This window comes from Vombatus ursinus, unplaced genomic scaffold (genome assembly GCF_900497805.2).
Source record: "Vombatus ursinus unplaced genomic scaffold, bare-nosed wombat genome assembly UNPS02014941.1, whole genome shotgun sequence".
Lineage (NCBI taxonomy): Eukaryota > Metazoa > Chordata > Mammalia > Diprotodontia > Vombatidae > Vombatus > Vombatus ursinus.
In genome coordinates, this window is record NW_020954719.1 from 10,540,707 (window position 1) to 10,557,629 (window position 16,923).

At 42.4% G+C, this 16,923-nt stretch overlaps 2 protein-coding genes and 1 pseudogene across 2 annotated transcripts in view; all 3 read right to left on the reverse strand.

The window, feature by feature from the left end:
• The window catches only part of LOC114029691 (keratin, type II cytoskeletal cochleal-like), a 23,034-nt gene extending 22,275 nt beyond the window's left edge, over positions 1 to 759 (reverse strand). The window contains exon 1 of the mRNA XM_027844306.1: positions 750 to 759. The gene's annotated coding sequence lies outside the window, so the exon portion shown is untranslated. The remainder of the gene's footprint in view (positions 1 to 749) is intronic.
• LOC114029690 (keratin, type II cytoskeletal 75-like) overlaps positions 1 to 10,385 on the reverse strand; it is a 12,812-nt gene extending 2,427 nt beyond the window's left edge. The window contains exons 1-8 of the mRNA XM_027844305.1: positions 9,792 to 10,385; positions 8,895 to 9,109; positions 6,817 to 6,877; positions 6,258 to 6,353; positions 4,403 to 4,567; positions 3,095 to 3,220; positions 2,134 to 2,354; positions 750 to 784 (exon numbers count right to left, since the gene is read on the reverse strand). Of these exons, the coding sequence (XP_027700106.1) occupies positions 750 to 784; positions 2,134 to 2,354; positions 3,095 to 3,220; positions 4,403 to 4,567; positions 6,258 to 6,353; positions 6,817 to 6,877; positions 8,895 to 9,109; positions 9,792 to 10,298 (1,426 nt within the window). The 5' untranslated portion in view covers positions 10,299 to 10,385. The remainder of the gene's footprint in view (positions 1 to 749; positions 785 to 2,133; positions 2,355 to 3,094; positions 3,221 to 4,402; positions 4,568 to 6,257; positions 6,354 to 6,816; positions 6,878 to 8,894; positions 9,110 to 9,791) is intronic.
• A 2,558-nt stretch (positions 10,386 to 12,943) lies between these two features.
• LOC114029718 lies at positions 12,944 to 13,325 on the reverse strand (annotated as a pseudogene).
• Between the last annotated feature and the right edge of the window lie 3,598 nt (positions 13,326 to 16,923).

Here is a 16,923-nt window from a genome sequence, read left to right on the forward strand (position 1 = left end):
TGTACAAAGGATTCCAGAGAAGATATCTTGGTGCTAAAGAATTCCACCTTCCAGAACAGGTGGTGGTAAAAGAATCAGTTACTTTTAAAATAATAATTATTTACTATTAAATGATAATATAAATAATATTTAAATAATAATAATAGGTATACAAACACTATCTCACTTGAACCTCACAACAGTCCCATGGGGGTTAGGTCCCAGATGTGTTACTATTCCCATTTTACCATCGAGGAAACTGAGGTTCAGAAACATTAAGTGAATTGCTTATGGTCACGCAACTGATAAGTGTTACAGGTGGGATTTGAACCCAGGTCTTCTTAACCCCCGATACAGCACTTCTTCCACTATACCATAGTGCCTCATGATAGGTGGCATTCATTTGTTATTTTCCCATTTATAAAGCACTTTATAAACAGTTTATCTTATGTGATCCTCATAGCACTCCTAAGTCAAGTGTGGTCAGTCCCATTTTACAGGTCACAAAACTGAGGTTCAGCATGGTTAGATCAGGGATTGAACCAAGAACAGAATCCAGGTCTTTAGATTCCAAAGACAGTATTCTTTCCACCTCTCTGCATGGCACCTACAGCATACTGACTTTTGCAAAACCTCCTAACCTTCAGGGCAGCAACAAAAATCGCAAAATGAAAACCTTGTGCAAATTAATCAGCTGGCCTCCACTACCACCCCTTAAAGTGGTGCAAAGGATTGGAATTTACGGCAATATCAAAGGAGATTATACTCACAGATATTAACTGGTGCAACTCCCTCTCCACTCAACCTGAGAAGAACAAAAGAAAGGTTATACCTTGTGTCCAGCAAACGGCAGCCTCTTAAAATGATCTAAATAATAGCAATTGCAATTAAAATAACAATAATAATCATACAATAATTGGAATAATGTGTGGATTGGTGACATAAAAGGAAAGGCAGTGATTTGGGCAATGGAATTTTATTTTCATAAAAACTCGTCAAACACCTCATGAAAAGGACAATTAGTCATATGTTGGCATCAAGGCAGAAGGTAAGACTTCAGGAAACTTGTCACATAAGGAGGGAATCTTTTGTCTTAATAATGAGCTATTGTCAGATACTTGGCTAATGTTCAGGCTGGTATAATATCTTAGGAGAACACTGGGTAACAACAAAATCCAGAAGTAAATTACAAGTGCCACCTATATAATGGAACCCATTATTTCATTTTGAAAAAGAAAAACAGTTTATGTTTCCTTTGATTATATGAGAGAATACTGATAGAGTGCTCAGCGTAGTGCCTGATACATAAATACTTATTCCCTTCCTCTTCTCTTGCCCTTTATAAAAAAAGACCTCCCTTGTGTCTCTTCCTTCCACTGGTCACCCTTTCCAATTCCTTTGGATTGACTCTGCATGTAACAGTTTACAGGAGGTTGTCATTTCTGTGCCTATCACTATGCTTTTACCAAACTGACTAGGCACACTACAGATCCTTTTCCATCTGGAAAACCTGATACGAGGTGGTTTATACCCTTATTTTAGCAATAGGGGTGGTCCTGTATGAGAACATTAAGGAGTTCCTTTTCATCAGCCTCCATTCAGAGGCTAGGGCTTAGAATTCTAGAGTGTCATACCTCCACTATCACCAAGCCCCCACCCAATTTTATTGATAAAGAAACTGAGGCCAAAGAAGGAGAAGCGATTTGCCCAATGCCACACAGGTGGTAGTGGCAGGAGCTGAGCTCTATCCCACATCTCCTGACTTCCGTCTCAGTGTTCTTCTCACACTTGCTCCCTCCCACATCTGGAAACTTGTCAGACAACCAGGAGAATTTTTTTTCCTTTCACAAGAGCCAAGGTGAAGCCTGGATTCTGTAACATGTTGAAACCAGGTTTGAAAAGCTAAGAAGAAATTAGCCTGGCATCAAGGACAGAACTCAGCCCCAGCTTTTTCCCTTAGAAGGGACTCGGGGAATAAAAACCATGCTATCAGTATTAGTCACTGACTGGCCTGCATACATGTGTATTCATTCTGTGGGATTTTCCAGAAGAGCTGCAGAGACCTGAATCCTTGGAAACTCTGCATAGTCACCCGGTATCAGCAGGTGATGTCCAGCCTGCCTTGGGGACGAACGTGGTTTTAGGTTCTCCTACCTGTATTCCTCCCCTTCCAGCAACTTCCTGTAGGTGGCGATCTCTACATCCAGGGCCAGCTTGACATTCACCAGGTCTTGGTACTCTCGAAGCTGACGCGCCATGTCTTGTTTGGCTTTCTGTAGGGCATCTTCAAGGTCTACCAGCTTGGCCCGGGCATCCTTGAGAGCCATCTCACCACGCTCTTCAGCATCGGTGATGGCTGTCTGCAAATCGGCACACTATAGGGAGAACAGGGGGAGTGTAGAATTAAATTTCAGAGCTACAGGAGACCTTAAAAAAAAAAAAAGATAGTCTAACCCCTTTGTTTTGCAGTTGAGGAAACTGACGCCAGGGGAGGTGAACGACTTAATCAAGGTATCAGAACAAGTTAATGGACGAGCTGAGATTGCAGTCCAGGTCCCCTGTTTCCCAGGCTAGCTCTCATTTCACCAGAGCACGCTGATTTACTTTGTACACAACTCACAAAGCCTCTCATGTTTCTCGGATGGAAATTCCATAAGCAGATTAGGATAACTCCAGAAAGAAAACAATCTGTTAGCAGGAGCTTATGGGAATATTAAATCTGCTCTTTTTGTGATTTTCCAGCAGAATATAAAAATACTCAAAGGTGATGACTTTTTTTTTGTTTAGTCTAGCAGTGTTCAATTATTGCTTGTTTTGAATTGAATTGCATTTGCCTAAAAAAGAAAGACTAAATATGACTTGAACCTATTGATATCGTCTCCAGTATTTTGGAGATTTTCCCCAGCCTATTTGAGAATCTTGTACAATTCAAGGCGGAGGAGAACCAGTTGCTATGAGTGAGCTCTAGCCGCCCTCGCGCTGCTCTTTAGGGATCACCTGTGGCTCGGACAACACCAGACCTGAAGATCTAGCCCCAGGGGCTGCACCGAAGTTCCCTTTGTACATATTGTTGACCAGGGGGCCGGGGGCTCTTTTGGAGCAGCTAAGACCTTACCTGCTTCTTGGCACTGTCGATCTCGGCTCTCAGCCTCTGGATCACCCGATTCATCTCAGAGATCTCATGCTTGGTGTTGCGAAGGTCATCTCCATGGCGTCCAGCTGTCACCTGAAGCTCCTCATACTAGACCCGCAAGAGCAGACTCGGTCAGTTCGTCAGCCAGCATCCCTGCCCTGAGCACTCTCTGTATGATGAGCTTTATTTGGGGCATCGATAGGATCACAGGATCATAGATTTATTCTTTTGTTTTGTTTTTGGCGAGGTAATTGGGGTTAAGTGACTTGCCCAGGGTCACACAGCTAGTAAGTGTCAAGGGTCTGGTCCGAGACCAGATTTGAACTCAGGTCCTCCTGACTTCAGGGCTGTGCTCTATCCACTGTGCCACCTAGTTGCCCCAGGATCATAGATTTAAAGCTAGAAAGAATCTTCGGCGTCCTCTAGACCAACACCTTCATTTTACAGTTGAGGAATGGGAAGCCCAATGTTACAGAGGTACTAAGTGGCAGAACCGAGATTCAAACCCAGATCCTCTCATTCTACATCCAGTATCCTTTGCTTTGTAGAACGTCTCCTCTGAGATTCAGATAAAAATAGAATGTACGACCCTTTCCTCTAGAAATGAGGATAATCAGTCTAATGGAGGAGGTGAGACACACAGCCAGGACATAGTCACAGAGAGACAAGGTCAGAATTGGGAATGACAAGAAAGCCATGAACACCACTGCTAGAGGAAGAAGAAAAGCTCTCATTCTCTCAGGTTATTTCTCCCCAGCTATAACCACTCATTCATCATACACACTCTCTACTTTTACACTCTTTTTCAAGTGGGCCTTTTAAAAATACACTTGTATTCTCACTGCCTAACATGGTGTCTGGCACACAGTAGGTGCTTAATAAGCATTTGTTGATTGGTTGATTGATTCATATTTCTGTCCTTTCTTTACCTTTAACTCAGACTGTTAGCAGGCCATAAGCTATGTTCTTATTTCCTTTACACTTTCACATAGCATATATGATATAGTGCCCCCCACCCACAAGGGTCTAACTCCCAATAACTTAGAAACAATCTATCATTATTATGGACCATTATGTGCTGCTCAAATCTGACTTGCAGAACCCAATGAGGATGGCTCATTTAGTTCCCTTTGGTGAGAATGTTTTCAAATATCTTCATGAAAGTCAGGGGTCCCAGATTCCAAAGGAGCGGGATTAGTCACCTATGTATTGTGGTTTCATTATCATGAAAGCTGTGGGGGAGTTTGGGGGAGATGCACTGGAAGCCATCACTGAAGCATCGCTGCTTACCTTGGTCTGGTACCAAGACTCTGCCTCTGCTCGGCTGCGATTGGCAATGTCCTCATACTGAGCTTTGACCTCAGAGATGATGCTGTTCAGGTCCAGGCTTCGGTTATTGTCCATAGAAAGCACCACAGAAGTGTCTGAGATCTGAGTTTGCATCTGGTCTATCTCCTGCCAAGCCAGAAAGTCCAGGGTCTTAGCACCTCACAACCAGAAAGGACCTAAAGGTCCTGGAGTCTACCCTCAAACCCAGGACAATATTCTCTTTTATAACATTCCTTACAGATGGTCACACAGTCTTGACTAATCTAATCTAATGACAGATGCCTAAGATTGCATGTTTCTCCTGTTTTTAGATTTTAATTTTTTTCAATGGACAATGAACAAAATTCTCTTTTTCTCTCTTTTTCTTTCTTTCCTTCTCACTCCCCCTTACTTAAAAAACAAAGAAAAGAAAAAAAATAACAAAATCCTTGTAGCAAAAATACATAGCCATGCAAATTTCCACATTGACTATGTACAAAAAATGTCTCATTTTGCATGCTGAGTCCATTACTTTTCTATCAGAAAGTTATCCTTTGAGATTTCTAGTCCAGAGAAAGAAATGATAATAAAAGTATATATAGAACATTTTTACATATCTATGCCTATTTGTGTCTAATGATAGCTGTCTTTAAGGAGGGGGGAGAGAAAAAAAGAAAAAAATGAAATTTACATGAAAACTATCATACATTTAAAAGGAATAGTAAGTTGTATGTAATAGATTTGCAGTTTCACATGAGATCATCTCTTTTATTATACCATGTTATGGAAATGCTTGTTTTGTTCCATAAATTAAAAACAAAATCAAATTTTAAAAAATTTCAGTACCTTCATTGTCTCAAAAAAATGCTCAGAGTAACTTTCTGGCATATTGGCTAAAATGAGATAGATATAAGCACTTGATAGTTTGAAGTAATAAATGTCAGTTGTCATTCTTATTGTCATTCTTATTATTGTCATATTACTATTATTATTGTTAGGAGGAGATAGACTTCAGACACTCTCAGGACTAAAACAAAAGTGCCCACTATCCCATTCCTAAGGGTCATTTCTGCGTACAAGCCCTGAGATTCAGAAGGGAATATTGATTTTCATTAAACTATAGTGATTTCGATATGTTCTTTGTTTTACCTACCTCTCTTCTTAGGCGATTATCAGGATAAGATCCTCTACACCCTGCATCTCTCTTCCCTCTTATTGATTCAGGAGCCTAACTACCAAAACAGGCTTAGAATGGAACTCCTCCAGAGGTCAGTGACTGGAAGAGGCAGCTAGGGTCTGAGTTCTCCAGAATGTTGCTCAGTATTCTGCCATTTGGGAAGCTGTCCTACCTTGAGGGAAGGGCACTCAGAACAGCGTACAGGAGGAGCTCCAGGTATCCTCCCATGGACGTCTCAAGCACCTGCTTGGAGAATACTAAATAATTTGTACTGAGATGATATTCCCTGGGTGTTCATTCAGATTATAGCCTCGTTCATTAGGATCTGAGAATCATAGATTTAGAACTGGAATGGTGTTAGAAGCCAACTAGTCCAACCTCTTTATTTTACAGCTATAGAAAATAAGGCCCAGAGAGCTGTTCAAGGGACTTATCCAAGGTCACACAGGTAATAAAGGGGTAGATAGGATTTGAACTCAAGTCCCCTGACTCCAAAGTCAGTATTTTTTGCCCTGAACCATGCTCCCTTCCTCTACTCCATCTCCAGGTAGGAAATATGTGTGTATGCATATATTCATATGCATATATATACAAATAATTTTTTCTACCTTGAAAAAATATGTGTGTATGTATGTATACACACGCATGAGTGTTTCTTACCGCATCATACAGTATTTGGAGAAAGTTTATCTCGTCTTGAAGGGAGTTGACTGTGGATTCCATTTTCATCTTGTCCATATAGGCAGCATCAACATCCTGAAAAGATATGGGTGCTTAGCCACAGGCCTATGTCCATAGCCTCACAGGAATCAGGTGGTGAAGAGAAGAAAGAAGTCAGGCTGCATGCCTAAAGGAAATTGTAAGCCTCCCTTTTCTGATTCCCTTTATGGGGATTTCCAGTGGTGTGTGTGTGTGTGTGTGTGTGTGTGTGTGTGTGTGTGTGTGTGTGTTGGATGGGGTAGGGGGGAGTACAGAGAGTACAATATGAACACTGGCATCCTTTGAACCAAGGTAGGGGAAGAGCTGATTTAGTATAGCTGTGGCCAACACAATCTGAGAATGGTGGGCATCTGGGCAGATCAGATGCTTTTTTGGTTTGTTTTAGAAGAGATTGCATAGTCTGATGGCTTCCCAAATATGGAGGGTAGGAAGGGGATGCCCAGAGCCCAAGGCACAATTTCTGCTTTCCCCTTTTTAAAAATGACATTCTGACTCTCACCTTTTTCAGGGCCACAAACTCATTCTCAGCAGCTGTGCGTCTGTTAATTTCATCTTCGAATCTGTTGGGAAAGAGGAGAGATGGTTGGGCAAGTGGATCAACCTGGATGTTGCAAGGTATTAAGCAGGCTGTTACAGTGGGTCAAGAGTCGGAAGGCCTGATAACAACCTTATCTCTTCTGCCAACTTAATCTGAGACTCTAGATGAGTCACAGAGAAACCCTGTTTCTTCGTTCATAAAAGAACAATTTCTTTGGCCAGAAGGTTTTTTATAAGAACAGAAGGGAGGCGTGGAGCTTGTGGGATTAAAAGCACAGGTGTGCTTTTCTCTTTTCTAAAATCCCTGCACAATGTTTCCTTTGGACTGCCTCTTCTAGTGCCTGCTGTGTCTGGGGAAGGAATTGGGACTTTTATTGAGTATCTGTGGAAGGAACTGAACCAAGTATGTTTAGTCTAGTGGAGAAAAGATTCATATAGCAAATAGATTTGACTTCTTCTGCTCAGTTTCTCATGGCAGAACTATAAACAAGGGAGGAAAAAATGCTGAAAGGTAGGTTTTTGTTTTATATAAGGGGAGGAAAACAATAAGAACTCTCTGAAAGAGTTGGTTTAGGATTGGGGGAAGGGAGGAACAAGAATGTATTAAGTACCCACTATGTGACAGGCATTGTCTAAATGCTTTACAAACATCATCTCATTTGATCTTCATAACAAGCTTGGGAGTAGATACTGCTATTGTCCCCTCTTTTACAGTTGAGGAAACCTAGGCAAACAGAGATTAAGTGACTTGTCCAGGATCACACAGCTATGAAACATCTGAGGCTGAATTTGAACTCAGGTCTTCCTGACTTCGGAATTTACTCCACCACTCTGGACTTTAGAGGTCCTCTAGTCCACCTCCCTATTTTACAGATGAGAAAACTGAGGCCCAGAGAAGTTGTTTCCTTGCCAAAAGCCATACAAATAGTGAACTCCCTGTTACTCAGAATTCAAAATGACTGGACAACTACTTGTTGAGGTTGAGGGACAGGGTATTTTTACAGGTCACATTAGATAACCTTTTAGATCCCTTTGCACTCGAGTTCTCAGATGACCTGACTTTGCAACAAGGAGGCAATCCTGGGTTGAGAGAGACCAAGGATCCTGTCTCTACTAGACTTGAATATACTGTTGTCGTAATGTACAGAGGTTGCTGGCCTTTGTAACATAGTCAAAATAAAGCTGGCTAGAAACCTCCTTTTCCAATAGAATACACATCCCTCAGTGATGTCATACCATGCAGCTGGGTGGTGCAGTGGAGCACTGGATTTGGAGTCAGGAAGACCTAAATTCAAAACTATCCTCTGACACTTCCTAGCAATTTGACCCTGGGTAAGTCACTTCACCTAGCCTGCCTCAGTTTCCTCATCTGTAAAATGGGGGTAATGAGGATACAGCGAGAGCAATTTTGTGAAGCACTTCATAATCTTAGAGCACCCTATAAATATATTATTGTTGTTATTGTTATTGTCATCCACAGGGGACAAACATCACCCTCTCATCATCTTCTGTATCTTTATAAGATTGAAAGTTGGAAAAAAATTGCTCATCTGAACCCCTGATTTTAGAGATGAGAAAACCGAAGTGTGGAGAGAAAGACAATGACTTGTACAAAGTTCTAAAGGTCTCAAGATGTAGAACCATGATCAGAACCCACAAGACTCCAAATCCAGCACCCTTCCCACTGCACCAGTGAAAACTCTCATAATAGTATAACTCAAGTGCCACAAAAGCACGAAGCCAAGGCTACAGTCAGAAAATCCTCCCACAGATCCCAAAGTCAGGGTAAAATGGTGATTAGAATATCTGATATTTTGGAACACTAGTACTGCTAGCAATACACCTTTCTAGTCATGATTAACAATCCGTGCTGACCATTAGAGGGGAGGGGGCCCAGAATTGGGCCACCATTGTTGCTGCCCCAAACCAGGCAGTTTCCAACTCATAGGGACAATCTCCTGAAGCCTACATGGCACCATCCCCTCCCCCAGGAGAAGGACAGTGCCCAGGTGACTGGTAGTGAGCCCATTCTTCACTTACTTGGCTTTATAATCTTCCACAACATCCTGCATGTTCCTCAGGTCAGAGTCCACCCTCCCCTTTTCATTTGTGACAATGTCTAGATGTCGCCGGAGATTATTGATGTAGCCTTCAAAAACTGGCTCCACATCTTGCTTCACGGTCTTCACACCCTGCTCCTGGAGCAATGTCCATTTGGTATCCAGTACCTTGTTCTGCTGTTCAAGGAACCTCACCTGGAGGCCGTACAAAGAAGGTTAAGTCTAGAGAGGTGAGGGCAGGGAGTGTTTCTACACACACTATCCACACAGGTGGACAGCTTCCACCTAAAATCTTCATGGAGAAAATATATTAGTCACAACCACAGCTTAAATCAGAGAAGATCCTGAAGAAAACCTCCAGAACTTTGGCAGAGCTGGGATGAAAGTACCAGTGTGGAGCCCAGTGGTTTATGGGAGAAACTGCATTGTTTGGATTCTTTTGGGCAAGTTCAGGAACATCAATTGACCTAATTCTTCCCAGTGGGCAAAGGTCCTGAAAGATTTCTACATTGTGGAAGTTTTCACACTCTACATACGACAAATACCTCATTCTTATCATCTTGATCATATGGTTTTCACCCAGAAATAATTGAAACCAAGTTCCATAGACTCACTAAATGGTGAGATGGGGTCGTGGGATTGGAAGACAGTGGAGCACTGCCCCAGTGGCATATAAGGCAAGTATATAGTAGGTGCTCCATAACTATTTACTAAATGAATGAACCTGAATTGTTGTACCTTCCCAAGAAAAGGAAGTAGCATTAGTAGCCCGAATCAGCAGAAGTTTGCCCAGTGGCCAAGCACCATGGGGATATGACTGGTCTTTTTTGTAGCATGCATCCAGCCTTACTGAGCAGAGCCAAATCTTGTATCTTACCTTGTCAATGAAGGAGGCAAACTTGTTGTTGAGGGTCTTGATCTGCTCTCGTTCCTCCTTGCGCACCCTCTGGATGGTGGGGTCGATTTGCAGGTTGAGAGGAGCCAATAGGTTCTGGTTCACAGTGACCTCTTGAATGCCACCAGGGGGGCAGGCAGGAAACCCAGCACCCCCATAACCACCTCCAACCCCAGCTCCAAAACCAAGTCCACTTTGAATGCCACCACCAAAGCCATATACACCTGTTCTCCTACCAAATCCACTCCGGAAGCCACTATTGGACCCACCGATAGAGATTCGCTTTGAGCCATTCAGATTATAGAGACTTCGACTACCAAAGCCAGTCCCAACACCGCTGATCCTCCCCAGCCCTCCATGGCCTCCCGATGAGCGAACCACGGAGACAGAGCTAAAGCGGGAGCGTCCAGCAGAGGGGGTGGTGGCAGAAGCAGCACTGAAGCCCCTTCGGCTACCTGTCTTAAAGGTGACAGTGGACTGACGAGACATGGTGGGGTGAAATAGGATGGCCAGAAGAAATGCTGAGTGTAGAAAGTAGAAAGAGAGGAGACGCTATGGTTGAGAAGCTGGAGGTCCCTTAAGTTTTTATGGTTGAGTAGAAGGAGGCGGGTTATTGCTACATGAAGGAGGGCTTGCTGATGGCATCCTCTTGGCATTTGCCAACACTGAGCTCACAGCCAACTCCTGGTTAGAAGTGGTGTAAAAGTCATTGGTGCCTTGGCATCCTGCCCTTGTGTGGAGATTGGCTTCTAGCCTCAACATGATCTGCAGACAAACAAGAGGCATGCTAATTGCTTTCAGTCATGTCGCAGTCATGCACTCTATAATGAAGACAACAAATACAACTGTTAACACAACTAAGATGCCTCGTTTCTGAGCTGCTCTCTTAGTCTGAGACTGACTCCCTTCTGTTCAAACACACTATGTCAATACAAGCCACTATTACTGGTTATTTCCTGTTCATTGAACTACTCCTCATCTCTGAGGATTCTTCAGACTTTTATTGTCCAAATCCTCTGACCTGGGGAGGGGAAAGTCACCCACTTTCCCATCTCCAAACTCTACTCTTTCCTTCCATTCAATCTATGTTCAAACAAACATTTATTTCCTTCCTTGCAAACACTGATCATTCGCATTCTCTAGGAAACTACCAATCTCTTCTCATGCTTTAACGCTGCATCCTCTCGATATTTGGCTTACTTTGTCTGTCATATTTGCATCTGTTCCTCTTTTAAATAGTTTTGGGAGAGTGTACTTGTACACATGCATGCACACATATGCACATGCATGCACATAACTCATCTGCCAAACACTGGATTGGGAATCAGAAGACCTAGATTTATATGCTGGTTCTTCCACTAATCACCTATGTGAACTTGGGTAACTCACTTCCTTCTTCTGAGCCTCAGTTTCTCTTAAAATGGGAATGTTAATATATGCACTACCTTCATTGTGAAGATACAGTGTGATAAAGTATGTAAAGTGTTTTGTAAACCAAAAAGTTGAACACGTATTTATATGTGTTTGTATGAGTGAACTATGATGATTTCGTTATTGTAGCTTATAATGACTGAGCTTCAAGAATAAAGACCATGTTTTCTCTTTCCAAACAAGCCATCAGCCATGTGTCTACTGAATGCTATTTCTCAATCCAGTACATTGGTCAGGGCCTTGAAGGATACCAAAGACGTATTAGACATGGTCTCTATCTTCAAGAAGTTAACAATCTCCCTAACAAAGCAAGCTAGATAATCCTAAAACAATCAGGCAAATAGTCAAATGCACATTTCTAATCTTCCCTAGTCATCTTTCCTATAAATCATAGTATTGTTAAGAGCTGCAAGGAACTTCAAAGACCATCTAATCCAACCTGCTCTTCAATAAATCATTAATAAGCATTTATTAAGTACCTACTATGTGCCAGAAACTGTTAGGCTACAGTGATACAAAGTCAAAAAAATGAAATAATCCCTACTTGCAATGAGCTTACATTTTAATGAGGGAGAAAACAAATATGAGGTGAGCTTCACTGAGGGTAAGAGGTCTCATATTTATTTCCCCTGGATCCCACCATAAGGTGATACTGGGCACACAGAACAGGCCTTCTCTAATGCTGACCTCTTGACCCCTCTCCCTAGGAAGTATGGCCTAGCAGAAGGATGTTGGCAAATGATGGTCTGATAAGATTTTCTGCCAATCAGTGGGGCAATGAGGCATCCTTATGGATGGTTTTCTCCTCAGGAATGAGACCAAGGGGGATGTTCTCCTCCATCACTGCTTTGTGAAACCCTCTCCTGCCATAGGGAACCTATGAATCATAGCATCTGTTGATACAGGTCATAAAGAACCACAGAGCATCTCTCATCTTGTTGTTAATGTACCTAAGTCTCACCAAGCTGCCATAAAGGGGTGGTGTGTGTTGCTTGAGTGGAAATAATAATTGTCTTTGTTTTCTATAGGCCTCATTATCAGGGATAATCTTTCTCCCAGAAGATAGAATGTTTGTTTCCTGAGAGGTGCTGACTAGCTACGTGAAGAGCTTTCCATAGGACAAAGATGGGCAGAGGCTTAAAAGCAGAGCATAGCTTGGCTTCATTATCTCAACTTATCTGGCATGCCTATCAGATGGGAGACAGTTACAGTATTTTCCCAGCTGACTCTACCCCTGTGGGAATCTGGCTGAGATTGGACCTCTCTTTCTAGGTCATCCTACTTCTTTCCTGGACCTTTTCCTAGGAGCTCTGTTCCCAAGCATTGTTGTTCTGGGTTTTCTTCAGGTGTCACCTTCAAGGTGGGGTGAGCTCACTGCTTCTTCCAGAAATGTGGAAAGGTTTTCCACCAAGAGCATCATTTGCCCATTTTAATCTCATTTCACTCATCAATGGAAATGGACAAGCTTTTTACCTGTCCTCATTCCATTTTCTTAATGGTATTTATTTTTCCAATTACACGTAAAGATAATTTCTTTTCTTTTCTTTTCTTTTTAGAAACAGATAGCAAGTTTATTTGGTGAAAGGAGAGAAGGTTTGAAGTAAGGATGTTGATAATCCTGAAATGTCAGTTGCTTCAGGGACAAGAAGATGATTTTCACATTGAGAAAGTGAGAGGGTTCTTTGTGGAAAGGGAAGTTGTTCTCAGACATTCAGCACCATTTGGACTAGCTCTTCATAGTTGATACAACTGTTGCCGTCCTCATGCCCTGCCACCAACACTTCTACTTCTTCCTCTGTCATCTTTTCAGCCAGGGTTATGAGGTCTTATCCTATTTCAGCCCCCATGACTAGGCTGTTCCCTTCCTTATCAAACACCCAAAGCCCAGCACCTTCACATTCATCACTCTTGGGATTCCCTAAGACCTTGAGCATCTCAGCATTGGTAGGGCTCTGGCCTGGGGGCTTGCATCACATCCCCACACTGTCTGTATAAGATCTTTCCATTCCCTGTTTGATAAAACAGCTAGAAGGCTTCCTTGAACTCTGCTGTCTGATCCTCTGTGAAGTCACTCAACTTGGCCATGCAGCGCCTACATACTGCTACTGCTGTATGTAATCAAGACAATTTCTAACATTCATTCCTTTACAAGATTTTGAGGTCCAAATTTTTCTCCCTTCTTCCCTTCCCAAGACAGTAAACAACTTTATATAGGTTATATGCAAAACATATCTCCACACTAGTCATATTGCCTCACTTCTTTTTGACCTTTGATCCTGAACTTCTCTTCCAGACCATGTCACCTTCTCTTTTTAGACCCACAGCATAATGCTGTCCTGACCTGAAATACTCACTTTATCTGTCTGTCAAACCATGTCTCTTTCCTCTCTCAAGATCCTGCTTAAAATTTAACTCATCCTGGTTTAGATAAGCTCCCCGTGATGATCTCTGCTTTTTCCTCTACACCCACAGATTGAGTTTCTGCTAAAATGTTTTTATTACCTATTGTTTTTCTTTCTTTCTCTCATTCTCTCTCTCTCTCTCTCTCTCTCTCTCTCTCTCTCTCTCTCTCTCTCCTTTCTCTCCCTCTCTGTCTTGGATCTTTGTTACCTTTGTTACCTTCAAATGACGAGATTGTTTCCTTCTTCCTCTGGAGAGTCAGCACTCTGGATAGGGTTCTGGACCTGGGAGAGGAAAGAGTTTAATCTAGGTCAGAGGTTCTTAATCTTTTTCAGGTCATGGACCCCTCTATTAATCTGATGCAGCCTGATCCCTTTTAAGAGTAATTTTTAAAAATAAAATGAGATAATAGCAATAAAAATAAAAGTAACAGACTAGCATCTATAGAGCTCTAAAAGGTTTGCAAAACATTCTGCAGACATTACTTCATTTGATTCTCACAACAACCCTGGGAGGTAGCTGTTATTATTATCCCCATTTTACAGATAAGGAAACTGAGGCAGATAGGTTAAGTGACTTACCCAGGGTCACATAGCTAGTAAATGTCTAATCCTGGATTTGGACTCAAGTCTTCTTGACTCTGGGTCTAGTGCTCTACCCACTGAGCCACTTGGATACAAAGTACTTTGCAAACCTTAAAGCACTATATAAGTACATACAATTACAAAGAAAATCAGTTATACAGCAGCACCTACCTCCCATAATTGTTGTGAGGATCAAATGACACAATATTTGCAAGAAAAAATTAGGTCAGTGTCTGGCATGTAGTAGGCCCTTAAAAATACCTGTTTCTTTTCTTCCTTTTATGAAACTAAAGTTTTCAAAATAATTTTTTCCATCCAACTTCATGAGCACCCTGAAATCTATCCATATGGATCCCAGGTTAAGAATCACTGATCTAGATTGTTGACTATATAACAAGATGGACTCCAAATTCTAGCAATTATAATCTTCTTGAGAGTTAAGACTCATTCTTTTATTCGATAGTTCATTACCATCTAGGTTATTTTAGAGGTGTATCTGGGACTAGTTACCTCCACAGAATGATTACATTTGATGGATCTTAAGTTGGAGGAATATTTTACATGCCTCCAGGGTACAACATCAGGAGAGTCATCTGCTCATCTCCTCCCACTCCACAGACTCTAAGTAGGTTAGGGAAGTGTGTCAGGCCACCATGGAGCTTGGGAAAGAGAAGGCAAGAGGAGATAAGAATGGAGTTATGCTGCCCTCCTAAAGGGCTGAGTGGGACGGGGTAAGTTGTGGGTAGCCTGAGGTAGTAATCATGATCTGTGACCTAGATGAGCGGGAGCACTGAATTGAAGGTGGTGTGCATTGAATAAAGGCTTTCTCCCAGACTTTTATAACACCTCTACCCTCTGGGAGAAGTCCTGGCTTCCAGAAAGATCATAAACTTTGTTCAACCTCCTGTGGAAAAAGAAAAATAGGAAATGCAGAGATGGCAAAGGCCAGTGACAGCTGTGGGAGAATCTCTTAGTTTCCATAGATACAGCTAGGAGCCAAGGAATGTGGTCCTACATGTGAAAAGGCAGGACCATTCCAATCTAAGGCAGCTTCCTCCCCTTGAACTCACTGCATAGAAGAAGCAGGTCACATAACACTTGACATATCCAATTGAATAAGTCCTAAACATCCCATCTATGAACACTGACTATCTAGACCCTGCCTTTGAACATGAAACATGATGAGCAGACAGGCTTCCAGAAATCTGATGGGAAGGCTCAGTTGAGTTATTGTTCAATTTACAACCTTACCTTCCCACAGAAAGACCCAGCATTCTGTGGCAAAAGCTGCTTCTCATAGCTGGCCTATCTCAGCTTTGAGGAGTGGCAGTAATCCCAGGTAACATAGTATGGAAGTACTATATGCTATCTAGAAACCTTAGGTTCTAATCTCAGCTCTGCCACTTACTATTCCTGTATCTTCACATAAGTACCTTCATCTCTGAGCCTCAGTTCCTTCATTTGTAAAATGTTTAATAGTGCCTTGCAGTACCTACTTTTCAGGGTTATTGTCAGGTTCCAATAAGTTCTTTGTCTATGTAGGAACATTTGTAAACCATTAAATGCTATGTATGGGGGTGTAGCCAAGATGGCAGAATAAAAGCAGTGAGTAACTTGAGCTCTCCCCCAAAACCCTCCAAATACCTATAAAAAAATGACTCTAAACAAATTCTAAAGCAGCAGAACCCACAAAAAGACAGAGCGAAACAAATTTACAGCCCAAGACAGCCTGAATGGTTGATCAGAAATGTATATCCCACCAGGTGGGGAGAGGAGCGCAATTTGGCATGGGTGCTCAGGCAAGGCAGACCTCAGCGAACCTGGAGCAGGCCCCAGAGGACTGAATTGCAGGCAGCTGTGGCAGTTTCCAGACTTCTCAACCCACGAACACCAAAGACAACTTAGAAGGTCAGTGGGAAAAGTCTGTGTCTGCAGTGAGAGAGATGTGCGGGGTCCCAGCCCCAGTCCCCAAGTGTGACCCTAAGGCGGCAACTGCCTCTGGAGCTTCCAGCCCATAGACTGAGGGGGAATCAAGTGGCTGATCAGAGGGGGATTGCAGGGATCTCTCTGCTGGTGCAGGATTCTCTTGCTTTGCCCATGCTTGGATCTGGGTCACAGTTCTGGGTGGCGGTCCTAGGTCAAGGAGAAGTGCTGGCCTGGTGGAGCTTGTAGTGGTGGTGGAGAGGAAATCCTCTCCACCAAGAGTTCCAAGACAGAGAAGAGTACTTGTGGTCACTCATAGACCAGAGCACAGGCCAGGAGAGAAGTAAACACCTTGCCCTTGATCATAGCACCTTGGAAGAACCAAAAATTTACAGGTCCCTAGAAGTATCTCTGGAGACAGCTGCACAAAACCCCCAAACCTTGGGACAGTACATTCTCCACACTAGAAGCAGACCCCTACCTTAACAAAGAGTTTATAACTCAAGTAATTGACTGGGATCATGAGCAAGTAGCACAAAAAAGAGTTAGACCATAGAATCTTACTTTGGTGACAAAGAAGATCAAAACATACAACCAGAAGAAGGTAACAAAGTCAAAGCTCCTATATCCAAAGCCTCCAAGAAAAATATGAATTGATCCCAGGCCATGGAAGAGCTCAAAAAGGATTTTGAGAAGCAAGTAAGAGAAATAGAGGAAAAACTGAGAGTGTTGCAAGAAAATTATGAAAAACAAGTCAACAGCTTGCTAAAGGAGAC